This window comes from Falco punctatus (genome assembly GCF_963210335.1).
Source record: "Falco punctatus genome assembly, chromosome: 11".
In the NCBI taxonomy this organism is placed as follows: domain Eukaryota; kingdom Metazoa; phylum Chordata; class Aves; order Falconiformes; family Falconidae; genus Falco; species Falco punctatus.
The window spans coordinates 16,941,081-16,955,857 of record NC_137591.1 but is presented as its reverse complement, the minus strand read 5'-3'; the positions used below and the strand labels follow the sequence as shown (position 1 = coordinate 16,955,857).

The 14,777-nt window shown below is 40.0% G+C and overlaps 1 protein-coding gene across 1 annotated transcript in view; it reads left to right on the top strand.

Annotated features, from left to right (window-relative positions):
* ZNHIT6 (zinc finger HIT-type containing 6) overlaps positions 1 to 14,777 on the top strand; it is a 37,627-nt gene that overhangs the window by 13,963 nt on the left and 8,887 nt on the right. The window contains exons 6-8 of the mRNA XM_080406651.1: positions 4 to 72; positions 875 to 955; positions 1,510 to 1,590. Coding sequence (XP_080262777.1) covers positions 4 to 72; positions 875 to 955; positions 1,510 to 1,590 — 231 coding nt within the window. The remainder of the gene's footprint in view (positions 1 to 3; positions 73 to 874; positions 956 to 1,509; positions 1,591 to 14,777) is intronic.

Here is a 14,777-nt window from a genome sequence, read left to right as displayed (position 1 = left end):
CAGGGAGAAAAAGTTCTACTGGCATTTGAAGCTCATATTTCCTCACTGTCATGCTGAATACACTTTAAAAGGGTACAGTGCTTGAAAAACAGATTTTTATGAAGTTTAAATTAGTTGCCGAAATTGAACTGCAGAATATTTTTATCAGTTCTTACCTGTTCCTTTTATAGAAGATAAATATTATTTTTAGTCTTAATTAAAAGTGCATCTAAATTGAAAAAAATACTTTTTTCAAGAAATTGTGTGGTCCTTTCCTCTTTGAAAGCTAGCAGGCTTTTCAAATCAGTCAAAACGTTTGACTGCTAGTCCTTTTCTCTATGTAAACAGAGCAGCCTGAATATTTGTGATAGTGATATCCCATGCACCTAACATACTCTGTTCTCATGGAGCAGAGGTTCAGCAAGATTTGCCATCCCTCTTCGCCTGTTCACTGGCATTGACCTTTACATAGGATCAAGGGTTGCATTGTTTGCTTTGTAGGAAGGCCCACGAGCACAGTTTGCAAAGGCCAAAAAATAAGCTTTTCTTGACAAATCTTTCTCCTTTTTTTCCTAGCCTGAGGGAGGATGAGAAGTGTGCCCTTGTCTGCTTCTAGGACTGTAGGAACAGCATGTTTCTGCTGTAGGGTTAGAAACTAAAGATATGCATCTGTTTACTCCTTGTATATGCCAGTGAAGTCCCAGGGCTGAAATTGAGATAAAACTGTCAATTATCTGTGCTATATTGATACACATTTACGGTCCTCCCATAAACTACTCAGTTGTGCCACTATAGCATGCAAATGTATAGCTTCCTCCAATGACTTATCAATAAGAGATTTTCATGTACACAATGAACCATGTCTTATGTGATTGATTTTTATCTTTGGTGAAAGGGTGCCTGATGATAAAACGCTCGCTGATATCCTTAAGCCATACATTGATCCAGTGGAGTCAGATCCTGTAGTTTGTCAAAGGTGTGTATTTAATAACTTTTCTGCCTAGTTCATCTAACGCACTAATGAAAAGAAGGGAAAGGTTCTGAATAAATGGCTTAAACTAGCTGCACTTTCAGCATGCAGAGCTGAGTTCCCAGTCAGCAGTACGTCTTTAATTCCTGTGATGAAAACCATCCTAACATTCACCAACCAACTAACCCTGGAATGCAGCCACCAAATTGAAACCAGGAAAAGATTAAGAAATTGACTTGTGGCGTAAAGATCAAATAAAGCAACTGTAATTCTAAAAAATGTAGCCATAATTAACCTCAGTGGGGGTGACAGTGAACCTTTTCTGTAGAGTAATTAGAAAAACATACTAGTAATTATAGCCCTCATTTATAAGAAATACTTAGTATGTGGCAAATTATTGTCTTTATGAAGAAATATATACTTGTGGCTCTTAGCATGCAAAAGATACCCATTTTTTGACTGATGATAGGAAGAAGAGTCCATTGTACATCACTGTTTCTTCATCTCTTCATCTTCTTCATACTCTTTTTTTTTTTTTTTTTTTTTTTTTTTTTTCCCAGATTAAAAATCTATACAGTGGCTCCTCAGTCAGATGTACAAATTTTAATGAAAATTGAAAACAGGAAACAAAACTCTGTCAGGTAAGGTGGTTCTTCAGTTTGTGTGTTTATTAATTAAAAATAGCAAAAGGAAACAATACATTTCTTAGTTTTCAATATTATAAATTGAGATCATATAATCCCATGGATTAAACTTCAGTGAGTAATTGCCAGCTATCTTAAAAATTATTTGGAAAAAATGGTATTTCTTTGTCTTTTAATATATCAGTACTGAAATTTCTGTGTGATTACCGAGTAGTAAATGCAGGGGACTCATACTCGGACAATTTAAGAAGCTAGGGTGCTCACAGCTACATTGGTGGAATAGTGAGTGCGCCTGTACCTGAGCTGCTTCAGCAGCAGTCTGCATGTGTAGCAATGTCTGCAGCAAAGACAGATTTGTGCTAAAAAGTTGAATTACTGCGTTGACCAGCAGAAATGTAGATGTCCATTCTTTTCTGCAGGTTCCTCTGTGGATATGTTAACCCTCCCCAAGAGAGTTAAGTGATGGTTGAGGAGAGCTGTCTTTTTAAATCACTGCAGCAAAAATTATGTGCTTATCAGCATCCCATCACAGCCTTTGAAATAGCACATTTTTCTCAAAGTTACTAGCTCATCACTCTTCGTGTTACCATATTTCTGGGTGTGGGCTTTTAAGTTTCCAGAATTCAGACTTGTGCAGAATTGTTTTCTTTGTTTCCAGAACAGGCAGTAATCTTGAACTGCAAAATTAAACTTTTAAGAAATAATTTTTGTTGGTATAAATACCATTTTGAACACTCCACCCTGTTGTCATTGTGTTACTGAAAAGGAAATGTATCAGCTTAATATCATACCTTATTGTGGTTGAGCAGTGGTTCCTATTTAGGGTTCTTAAAGTACATTCTTTTCTTCAGATGTACCAAATGTAAATAATATGCTTCCCTAAAGCATGGTATATTATTTCTAAGGGGGGGAAAAAAGGTATATCAAAAGAATTTTAGTTGTAACTGAGCTTGCTGTTTGTACTGTATTTTTCCCCAGTACTATCAAAAATGTGTAACATACTTTGAAATTCAAGTCCAAACTTTTCATCGTTCTTTGAAATATGGTTGTAACGTTTGCCATCAGAGTTGTCAGCTAGAAGCCTGTTGTTTTTAAGTGAAATTGAGGATTTCAGAGCTGTGGTTCATATATGCAGGGAGAAGGCACAAAAGGTCAAAACTTGGTTAGAGTTGAAACTGGCCAGTGTTTCATGTAACAAGAAGGGCTTTTTAAAGTATGTTAATAGCAAGAGGAAGTCTAAAGAAAACATTGGACCAGTACTTGTTGAAGATGGTTGTATGACTAATGCGGATGAAGAAAAAATGGAGGCATTCAATGTGGTTTTTTGCCTCGGTCTTTAATAATATTTATAGACCTTGGGCTGCCTGGTCCTCTGAGTCAAAGGACTATGGGTGTGGGAACAGTGACTTTCCATTTGTGGACACTGAAATTGTAAAGGACCAGCTGTATCAGCTGAATGTTCGCAGGTCCATGGGGCCTGAGGCGATTCATCCCAGAGCACTGAAGGAGTTAGCAGATGTTGTGGCAGGACCCTTCTCGATCATCTGCCAAAGGTCTGGGGGGAGTGGTGGTGTAACCCAGCAGGCAGCTGAACACCACACAGCCGCTGACAGACTCCCCCCTCCCCTGCCTGGTGGGGTAGGGGAGAGCATCAGGGCGGAAAAAGTAGAATTTGTGGGTTGAGATAAAGAGAGTTTAATAGGACAGAAAAGGAAGTGAAAATAATAATAACAATAAAAGAATTAGAATATACAAAACAAGTGATGCACAGTGCAGCTGCTCACCACCCGCTGACCGATGTCCAGCCAGTCCCCGAGCAGCAGCCCCCGGCCAGCTTTCCCCCCAGTTTATATACCGAGCATGACGACATACGGTATGGGATATCCCTGTGGCCAGTTTGGGGCAGCTGTCCTGGCTGCATCTCCTCCTGGCTTCTTGTGTCCCCCAGCCTGCTTGCTGGTGGGGTGGGAAGCTGAAAAGTCCTTGACTTAGTGTCAACACTGTTTAGCAGCTAAAACATCGGTGTGCTACCAACATTATTCTCATCCTATATCCAAAACACAGCACTGTACCAGCTACTAGGAAGAAAACTTATCCCAGCTGAAACCAGGACGCTGGAAGCTAGCCAGTGTTACTCCAGTTTATAAGGTCATGAGGGAAGACTCAGGGAATTACAGACCTGTCAGTCTAACCTCGGTGCCTGAAAAACTATGGAGAAGATTTTACTGAGTAACTATTAAAAGTTATTTAAAGACTAATGCAATGGTTCACAAAGAGAAAGTCCTGTTTAGCTAATTTGATACCCTTCTATAATAAGGTCACCCACCTAGTGGATGAAGGAAAGGCAATGGATTTAATTTTTCTGGATTTTACTAAGGCTTTTGATACTGTCCCTCACAGCATCGTTCTGGACAGGTTGTCCAGCTGTGGGGTGGGCAGGTTCATGGTGTGCTGGGTGAAGAACTGGCTGAAGGGCAGAGCTCAGGGTTGTAGTGAATGGGGCTACGTTTGGCTGGTGACCGGTCACCAGCAGTGTTCCTCAGGGCTCAATTCGAGGGCCAGTTCTGTTCAACGTATTTATTAATGGTTTGGACGCAGGAGTTGGAACGCACCATTTTAGCAGATTTGCTGATGATAGCGAACTGGGAGGTGCTCTTGACTCTCTTGAAGGACAAGAGGGCTTGCAGAGGGATCTAGAGAGATTGGAGCATTGGCCTATAATTAATGGGATGGATTAACAAGTCAAAATGCCAGATTCTGCACCTAGGATGGAGTAATGCTGGGCACAAGTATAAATTGGGAGGGGAGTGGCTGGAGAGCAGCCCTGCAGAAGGGGATCTGAGGGTGCTGGCCAACAGCCGGCTCAGTAGGAGACAGCAGCGTGCCCTGGCAGCCAAGAGACAAAACGGATCCTGGGGTACATCAAACACAGCACAACCAGCCGGTCAAAAGGGGTGGTTATCCCTCTGTGTTCGGCGCTGGTGTGGCCTTACCTGGAACACCGTGTGCAGTTGAGTCCCCTAATTTAAGAAGGGTGTAACGGTCCTTGAATGCATCCAGTGGAGGCCAGGAGAGCTGGTGAAAGGGCTGGAGGGCATGTCCTGTGAGGAGTGGCTGAGGGCTTTGGGTTTGTCTAGTTTGGAGAAGAGTAGGCTGAGGAGTGACCTCGCTGCTCTCTGCAGCTTCCCGAGGAGGGGAAATGGAGAGGGAGGTGCTGGTCTCTTCTCGCTGGTATCCAGCGATAGGACACGTGGGAATGGTTCAAAGCTGTGCCAGGGGAGGTTTAGACTGAACACTGGCAAGCACTTCTTCACCAAGAGGGTGGTCAAAGACTGGAACAGGCTTCCTAGAGAGGTGGTCAGCGCCCCAAGCCTGTCAGTGTTTAAGAGGCATTTGGACAATGCCTGTAATACCATGCTCGGAATTGGTCAGGCAGTTGGACTAGATGATCATTGTAGGTCCCTTCCAACTGAAACAGCCTAGCCTGTTCCTGGACCCCTGGGCAGAAAGTATGGGTGGAAGTCCCAGGGGAGGCTGGTCCAGGTAATTAAGACCTGCTGGTGTTCCCTGCCTCTGGCAGCAGGGATTAAACAGACATTTATGCAGATTTCTAAAAGACAGATGTCTGGACTGATTCCCATTTAGTTTAAAAATTGTCAGATTCTGGGTGTTCAGGGGGGAAATGTAGAAATGCTGGTATTGTGAAATACCCTGGGCAGCTAATTGCAGAGGCACCTGCACAGATGGAGTTTTCTCAGTTTGCAGGCCGTCTTTCTACTGTATTTCCCAGTGCCTCATGAAGAGCTATTCAATACCAGCGCTTTGTTGTGCTGGTGTTGTATGTGCTGTTGCACCCAAGTAAAGAAGCCCTTCTAGAGCTCAGCTCTGGGAAGCAACATCAGAAACAATTTCCCATTTTTAAAATATTTTTAGCAGACTTGTCTGCATGAGCAGACTGTTGATGTGGTATCTAGGACATGTTCCAAGAGTGTGAACAACCTCTATCCCCTTCTCAAGTAATTAGCTGAAGTTAATGCAGCAAAACCTGGAAATGCATTCTGTTACGTTACTGTCATACATCTTCTTGCAGTGCGTGATTGGAAAGGCAGCATTCGAGCAATGATCTTGAATAGTCATTCATATAAATTACTGTATTTTTAAAATAAACAGATGGGGTTTTCCCTGGTGTTTCAGTGCTTGCGTTTTTCACATTTCCTTTTTTAGAAAAGAAGGAAAATTGGATTTTATAATAGCAGGTAAAGTTCGCCTTTGAATCTTTTGAAGTAGAGTATGTAAATTGCATAGTCGGCTTGGGAAAGAAATCAGTTTAGTATCAGAGTGGACTGTCTCTTGTGCTCATCAGTTTCTTTTGTTACTTAACCATTTTCCTCTTCTGAAATCTGAACGTTTCCTTAGCTCACAGATCTGTTGAGAGAGAATTCTTTTTCATTAAGTTAAATTACCTTAAATAGCCTTAAGTTTGAGCCTCATCTGTATTCCCTGAATCAGCTGCGTTGGTTGGTATTAAAGTCACAGTAATTGGTTTGTATCCCACTTACTGAATGTAAAGTTTAAAGTTTAAAAAGAACTGTAGAAAGTTAAAATAGAAAAGTGTTTTGACTTGGGAAATGCAATTCCTCACTTGAAGTTATGTGAATCTGTTCAATTAAGCTGGTGGAGCAGGCCCAGCTGTGGCAGTGCAGGCAGGTCAAGGAAGCAGCATATTGAAAGAAAATTCCTCTTCTGAAAGGAAAGAACAAAGTTTGTTTGCAGTGGTGGGACTGCTGTGTCAGCAGAAAAGCATCTTCTGTCGACATAAGCTGTCTCTCTGCCAGCAGGCGCTCTCAGCGCGGTTATGCCAGCATAGCTCTTGTGACAAAGGCTCTATGAGGGAATTTAAATTTTTACTGTAGTTGCATTACAGTTAAGGAAGAGAGAATTTATTTCTGTTTCTTCTCCTTTTGGCTCGCCTCCAGTTAAATTAATTTGAGGTTTATGGCTCTCATTCTATAAGTCAGTACCTGGAATTGTAGTGGAAGTACTTCCAATGGACTGGCTTGCTGTTTAGTGGTGCTCAGTGTGCCACAGAAGCTGAGCACAGACAGAGCTCTCTCACATTTCTTTATCCGCGTTCCTTTAACAGTGGGGAGCTGTTAACTGCTGTTTTGTGTAGCCTTGAGTGCCACTGTCAGCTCAGAGTGATCTGTCAGCCTGTGCCACCTCATTCTGCACAGCTTTAGTCTGTATGTTCCTATACGGCAGAATCCTCTTCCACCGCTGTGAGCGCCTGGAGGAGTAGGATTGGTGTAGCCTCCTAATGCATGCAAATCTACATGAATGTTGTGTTATCCAAAGCTTCCCCCCGTGCCCACCAGAAAAATTCCTTCTCCACAAGCACTAGATAACAGAATCGGATGTTGGTTTTAGGCTTAGCGGAACCTTTTGAAAAAAAATACTTCTCATAGTTACAATTACGTATTATTGAGGAAGTGCAGTAGTGTTTCAGAGAACATCTAAGCAGGATTGTTATGGATTATAAAATGTTAGTCTTCTAGTTTTAAGATAAGTATGCTACAGAAGGATTTCAGTATTTCCTGCAATTGTTTTTGAAACAGGAGTTTGTGGTTTGGTTTTGGCCGTTTTCTATGTTTCACAGCAAATGGCCCTTTTAGTTTGAAAGTCCTTTGCAGAATGCTTTAAATTTTTGGGGGTTTTCTTTTTTTCTTTCTCCAGAAATATAAATTAGCCATGTAGTACAGATTGCTGCTTCCTCACTGGAGTTCTGCAGAACTTAAGCAAGCAGCTGGGTAAATTCAGTCATGGGCAGGTATCATGGACAGCTGCCAGACCACATGGTGCTTGCTTTCTTCTTGCTAGGTGCCTTTTATCATCAGCGATGACAGTTCTTAGAGAACTTTGTGATAAGTTCTTATTTCAGTCTTCTTTAAAACCAGCTTGTAAGAATTGCATTCAGCATTAATTGGTAGCACTCCACAATTACTTTGAGTAACCTAAAGCATGACCTCTCCTCGTGTCCTTTCCTCCTTACCAGTCATCTAATGCTCTGTAACTCTGTAACTGTTACACCAGTTAATCTTTTCATTAACTGCCCTTATTTATAAAGAATCTTATAAAGGAGGGTTTGAAAAAATGAGTGTTACACAACCCTCTCCTTCCTTTAAAACCTTGGTTTGGAAAAAATCTGCGTTTGAATGGGTTATAATAGTTTTCCATTTGGTGTTGCTTGCCTCTGTCACCTGTTATGCAATGTTTAGTTGGTGGTTGGTGTCCATTCTCTCCTCGACTGTAACTATTCCAAGAAAGGTTTAACTGCTGCCTCTTGGATGATTTTCACAGTCCACATTCTTTTATAAAGTAGTCTTTTCTTTCTTCAGGATAAATTAGTGTCCTGACTATCTTCAGATCCTTTATTTGGGATGCCTTCAAAGTGACTTCATATGGTAGGAGTATTGCTTTTTCCACTAAGGAAAGGAAAGATGCAACTGCCAAATTATACAGTCTGGTTTGGGAAATACACCTTCTTATTTTCTTACGAATTGCCTTATTAGGCTTTCTGTAACAAAACAAAAAAAATCAAACCACCACCCCAAAAAAATGGAATTCCTAAATCCAATGGACCCTTGATATTTGTTACAAGTAAGTACAGATATTTAATGAAAAAGTTATTTATTCATCCGTATTGTATAAGACTATCCTATTTCTAGAAGAGAAATACCTGCAACAGACTTGGTTTACAGTAGATATTTTAATCTGAGACACAATTAATAAAATAAATCTTGATGAGGTTAAGCCCCACCAGTGGAATATCTCTTTTACTGGATTCAGTAGCATTTTGCATGATTCTAGTTTAGATAGTTGCCTGTCTTTAATCACATGCATTTAGTTTAATAAATTACAAAATAATGCTTTCTTAAACATCAATGTTAAGTCTTCTATATCTAACAGTTTTTTGCCTGTTAGTATATTCAGAATGGCATGTGAACACTGTTTCAGAATAAGTTGTTGTAGAAGGCTTCGGGGTTTGAAGTGTCGGTAGGCACTGACAGAATATTTAGCTGCTTGGAAAATATAGTCTGGTTGGCCTTAAAAACTTTGTAAAGCCCGCCGCTTTCAGTGGGTCATATTCTTCAAGGAGCCAGAGTACAGAGCAATACCAGACTATATCCTGTATCTTTCCTGTTGTAACACTGCCACATCATACAAGGATGTGTATAGAATCAATTCTAGCACCGGTTTTTATATCAGCAGTACTGGTGCAGTTCACGCTTCAATTACATAGAAAGCCAAAAATATCACAAACATTTTTATACCAGTTCCAACGTCAAGGGGCTTCTTACTCTCTGTGGTGACATTGGCTGGTGCACACGAGAATATTGGCATGTTTGCCACTTAATTCTTGTGGACCACAAAGAAGAAAATCTGCTAAACGAGTATCAGAGGTTCTTCTCTACTAAACAGTATTGCTTTATGGTGGTGAACGCTTGTTTTGCTTTAACTAATTCAATGCAGTTACTTCCCAGAAGGCTGGATGATGTTAGTAATTCTGGAGCATTTCCCTGTCTCAAGATCAGCTGGCAGAAATGAGAGTTATTTCCTTGGATGACTTGAGTTCTGTGCTCAAAGAGAATTTTCTTTTGTAGTCTATTGTTTTTAAATAACTAAGGGTTAGATCACGTTAGTAGGTCACAGTAGTCCCAGTAATAGATTTAGGAAGATGAAGTTTTTTTGCTTTAGTATGTGCAAATGTGCCAATGACTTTTAGCGAATAGTCTTAGAATTCAGAGAGTAATATAAGTGTAATGGAACCAAATCTTTTTAAAAATAGTATTTATATTGGATTATTTATTTTCCTGTCATTGAAAATCTATATTAGATACCTGTTTTGTCAGTGATGTTAAGATTATAAAACTCTTACATTTAAATACGTTGCAGATAGCCTCAAATGTTGATAGTGTTAGTGCTTTCCTTAATTTTTCATACTGTCCTCCTAGGGCACTTCCTTCTGCGTTATCATTTGTGAGTAACTTCAGGTAAAAACAACAGAGCTTACAGTCTTTGCTTTCTGCTTTCCATACATGACTCGGTTGCCTTAAAAAGTCACTGCTATTTGTGTTGTGCATGGGTCAATTCTTTTTATCGTCACATTACAACCTCATTTCAAAAATACTACTTCATCTAGCAAAACAAACGTACTAGAATTAGCACGTTTCAACCATTATTTCCTCAGCATTTTCTGCAAACGCTGGAGATTGTGGGGTGGGTTTATTTAAGATTCTCTAGTCTTACTTAAGGAAGCAATTTCTTTTCGCATTTGTGTAGTACATGGTATACATGAGACAGGAATTAAGGACACAAATCCCTGGCTGAACTGCTGGCCTTGGCATGAGCTGGAACGGACCCCAAGCTGGCTTTAACCAATGCCAGCAGAAGATTGACAGTCGAATTCACTACTCCTCTCTAGCTTGCAGCAGCTGGCACAAAAGCAGCTCTGCCAGCTTTACGAAAGCAGGGAACTAGCTTACAATAGTCATTCTTCCCTGCACAACTGTAGTCAGGCTCTGGCAACTTTGTGCTGTTCAAGGGGAAATAGAATTTGGTCTGTAGTCTGTTTCTTAAACACAGCACTCCTGTGTATTAATACTTGCTGCTGTTTTTTTCCCAGAGTGTTGAGTTTTGTTGCGCGGCCTTTTTTAATTAAAACTTCAGTATTTTTTACTGAATGCTTTGTTACGTTTTGTTGTAGGTCATTTAAGGCTTTCTAGTTTTGTAACTGCAGCCATTTCAGTGTCATTTTTCACGTACTCCTCCTTTATCTGAGCATCCGTCTCCCTGCTGACAAAAGCGATGCAGAGCAACAGATGCCAGGATACGCAGATTTTACTGTAAAAAATAGTCACTTTTCCTTCCTATCTACTTACGTTTTTTATTGGAATCCTGTATTACACAACATAGAAGGAAAGCAGAAAACTAGTCGTGGTAGGTATAAGAAATATGTATGGTCTGAATCTGTAGCATGCATAGCTAAATGTTTGTGGTGCCTGACTACTACTTGACCTTTGAGAAGATTTTTGCGATGATTAAAAAAAAATACCAGAATTTGTACATCTTACTATCTTGAGCAATCATTCATTATTTTTTTTCCTTGAAAGGGATTCCTTTATGAACCAGTAGGCGCCTGTTTTTTGAAGTAACAATCCAACGTTTTGTAACACATGCTGAATTCTTTTGGATGAACTGTTTTATAATTAATGGTATTGCATTAGGTTTTCTGGAGCGTCCCAGCTAGAGAGTTGCTGACTGAGACATCTGTTGCACAAAGATTTATTTGAAATTACAGCATCCGCTCTAAAATTCTACTGTCTACGTTGCAGCAAGCTTGATCCAGACCACTTATGGAAGAGGAACCCGTAAGTGAATAGGTGGAGGATGAGATAACAATAGAAGTGTTAGTGTTGGCTTCAGCCAGTGGTTTCTCCTGTCTAGTCATCTAGTGATGTTCTGTAAGCACACAGGTAGATGTGAAGACCCTTCATGCTTGCAAAGCAGGTAGGCGGACCCTGAATTTTATAACATAAATAAAACTAGGCAGTAGCCTCTCTTCTGCATCGTAACTAGGCTTGAAGCATGTGAGCAGCCTACCCAGCATGTACAGAGGCAGATTTTTTTCTCCTGGCTCTGAGGAAATGTGCATCTAGGAAAGGCTGTCTCAAGAACAAATCTTGCAGTTTGCTGCAGCTCACCATCTCTAGTAGGGAGCAGAGAGGAGCTTACCTGTATGTATGTGCTATACAACATATGCATAGTTTGAAAAATGCCTTCATGGAAGTCCATGTACTGTGTAGCACGCACATATAAGGCAGACTTGAAGGCAGGGACACAGGCCATGAAGTCCAAGAAGAGACTGCAGTTGAAAAAAAACTGTTGAATAATCTGTTGCCTCTTGGCTGGGAGAAGGAGCTGGTAGAAATGGGCTGTAGAGCAGAAATAACATACAGTCCATTTGTCCTATTCCAGTCTAGCATGAGTGTTGTGTGAGATGTATTGAGGGGTTTAATTCAACTTTATCTGCCTGGGTTGTTGTTAAATGTTTTTCTGAAGGAAGAAGAGGATTTGCTGCTAGTTTATTGGAAGAAAAAGACACAGTGAGATGCTGACTTAAAGTTGTCAGAGTTTCTCAATTTGGGGGGCCAGGCAGCATGGGGAGGCTGGAGTTAAGAGGCTTCTAGGAGCGAAGATACAAACTCCTTCATGGGCAGTTGAAGTGATAGGCTGAATTTGGAAGCTGCAGCGCTGTGAACCATGGTAGCATATGCATCAGCATTCTCAGAAAGGCGTAGTAGAGTAGAACCTCTTCACGTTCCAGTCAGGAAGGAGAAAACCTGTTATTTCCTGCTGATGCTGCCAAAGGGGAATCCCTCTGTTTTTTCTCTTTCTTGACAGAAATGAGCTAGGGCTGATTGTTTCAACCTTGCCAAGGAAGGAATTGACCTTCCTGCTTGTTTGCCAAGAAAATAATTTGTTTTCTTTATTTCATAGCTTTTCCTTTTCTTTGTAAAGCGTTAGTAACCCCTTAGTGGAAGGTTTATGGCACTGTGATTCCAATGCAAATAAGTATAAATTTGTGGATATGTTTCCACCATGTAGTACAGCATTAGAGGTATTCAGGCTATCTCCATATGAGCTCAGTTTGGAAGTCAGAATTTGCTGTCGAGGGATCCAGAACTACAGAAGTATCAGTTCTTCCTGTTCCTGAAATGGAGGTTCATTAGATTAACCCAAGTGTAATAACAAAAGTCTTGCTAATATACAAAGACTGATTTCTCATCAGTTTTGTATTTCTGTTTATTTTATCTGTGCACTGCTTATATGTGTTAAGTTGTCAAATGCAATTTGACCTATTGGTTTTCTGAACTTCATGTATTAGGAGTTTTCCGCTGCATCCTTTGGTATTCCTTGGTACACCCCCCACCTCTAAAATTATTTACAGTAATGTTTCATGAGGCTGTGTAACAGAGTACTGTAATTAATGTAGACTTTGGGCATTTGCTTTTTCTCCATGATCATGCCAGTAATTTATTAATGGTACAAGTTACATATTTTTGCTTCCGTGCATTTTTTGGGAACCACCCACAGCTTTCACTTGTACTAAAGATGCCACTAGTATCTTTTCAGTTTTTGACACTTCAGGTGTTCATCTTCAGTAGTCAACCCACTCTTTTTTTAGTAACTTCTCCCTTGTGAAATTTCGTATTCCCTTTAGGCCTTCTGGCTATCATTAAAACTCAGTAGGCTGTTTTGTTTCTTTATCTCAGCCATACAGTAGCCTTGCAGTATGTCTGCTCTGTACTACTTAAGATTTGTAAACCTTGAGCTTTTGAGCAGTTTGTAAAGCTGCCTGACTTTGCAAAGTAAGTAAATTCCTCTGTGTGTGAAGGACTATTGCCATGATGCACTTGAATTACAGCATCTTTGCTCACTGCTGGATTTTGTTACTTCTTTTCATTATGTTTTACGAGATGGGGGAAGTATTTGCTTTCTTGAAATTCAGTATCACACTGTATTCTTTGAACCAAATTCTACCAAATCCAAGAAACTTGACGTTTGCTAGTTTCACATTTTCCTTCTGTTTTGTCATACTTTCTCCCATGACTAAAAGATGCTGAATGGTTTGTACTTCATTTGATGTTTAGATCATTATTGTGCATCCTGAATCCTTTCACCACATCACTCTCAATGCTCAGTCCACTAAATTGTTGTGGCAGATGCCTTATCTGCTTTAAGGGTTTTGTCCATCGGTTGATACATTTTTCCATGACTGTCATTAAACAACTTTTGCCGTGTTTTTCTCTCTGTGCAATTGCCTCATTCTCAAGAGGTTTAAACAAGGGCAGCCTTTGTGCTTCTACGGTGGCATACTTGTGGTCTTGCTTATCTCTTCTTTCCATTAGCTGTTTTACACATTTTCTGGGATAAAAGTGAAGAAACCATTAAATCTTTCTGGACATTTGGTATTGTGCCAAAAAATTTAGGTGACAACAATTAGTGTTCATGATGCCTTCACTTGAGTATTAATTTATTTTCTTCCAGGATGTTTTAACTCCCTGAAATATGTTTGTAAGAAGAGGGGGGTTTGTTTTGTGGTTTGGTGTCGTCCCCCCCAGCCATTTTACACTTCAGTTTTCAGCAGTTCTTAGGTTTCTCTAGTGAAAGGGCCTTTTACAGCCAATAAAAGAGAGGAGACCACTGATGGTTACAGCTTGTCTTAATATGGTCTTTGGGGTTTTTTTGCCAAAATATGGCAAGGAAAAGGAACAGCTTCATGTGTTTTCTTCTTATTTGGAAGTGCCTTTATGTATTCTGTGTAGGTATAGTTAGGAGATGGTGATGATGTCTGAGATGCTTTCCTGATACGTTGGCAGCTTTTCTTCCTGTGTTTGTTTCTTTGGTTCCTAGCAGGACGTGTGGGCCAAGTGGTTGATAGGAGAAGGTTTCTTGTCCTAATTTTCATTTTTTCAGAAAAAGGACATCTGTGATGGACGTGTTACTTCAGATGGGAATCTGACTTAAAAATTAAGGGGTTCGCCGGGCACCTGGTGTGTGCTGGTGTAGGCTGAGCTGTGCAGGTATCGACAGTAAGGAGGAGAGGGTAGTCAATGTTTGTTGAGGCAAATTATGGAGCTCCTAGACCAGGGGCAAAAAACAGAGACCAGGAGTGGAATTCGGAGCTAGCAGGTTTTAAAATATTTAAGTGTGTAATATTTTGTCATTGTATTATATTTTTATATATATAATATATTAATTAATATTACAACATTAAAATGTGTAAACTGTAGTAAAATTTTTTTTCATATTAAAATATTAACTTGAACTGGGTTCCCATCCCCCTTCCTTAAAAGAGTGTTCCAGCAGAGTGGTCTTTCATATTGTTCAGCTGTTGATAAGAATTAATTACAAAGGAAGTGTTATGGCAAGTCATTTCCTTTTTTTGTTCCTAAGGTCGCTGCTTTTTCACTCGTTGAATTTTCTAGTTCTTTTTCACACATATGGACTAACAAAATTCACTGCGTTCCAGATTTTTGGAATATCAGTTCTAGTGATAAATTAAATATAAAAGTTGTGTGTTATTTCAGTACATTGTGTTTTCTGCTATATAACTTTCCTTT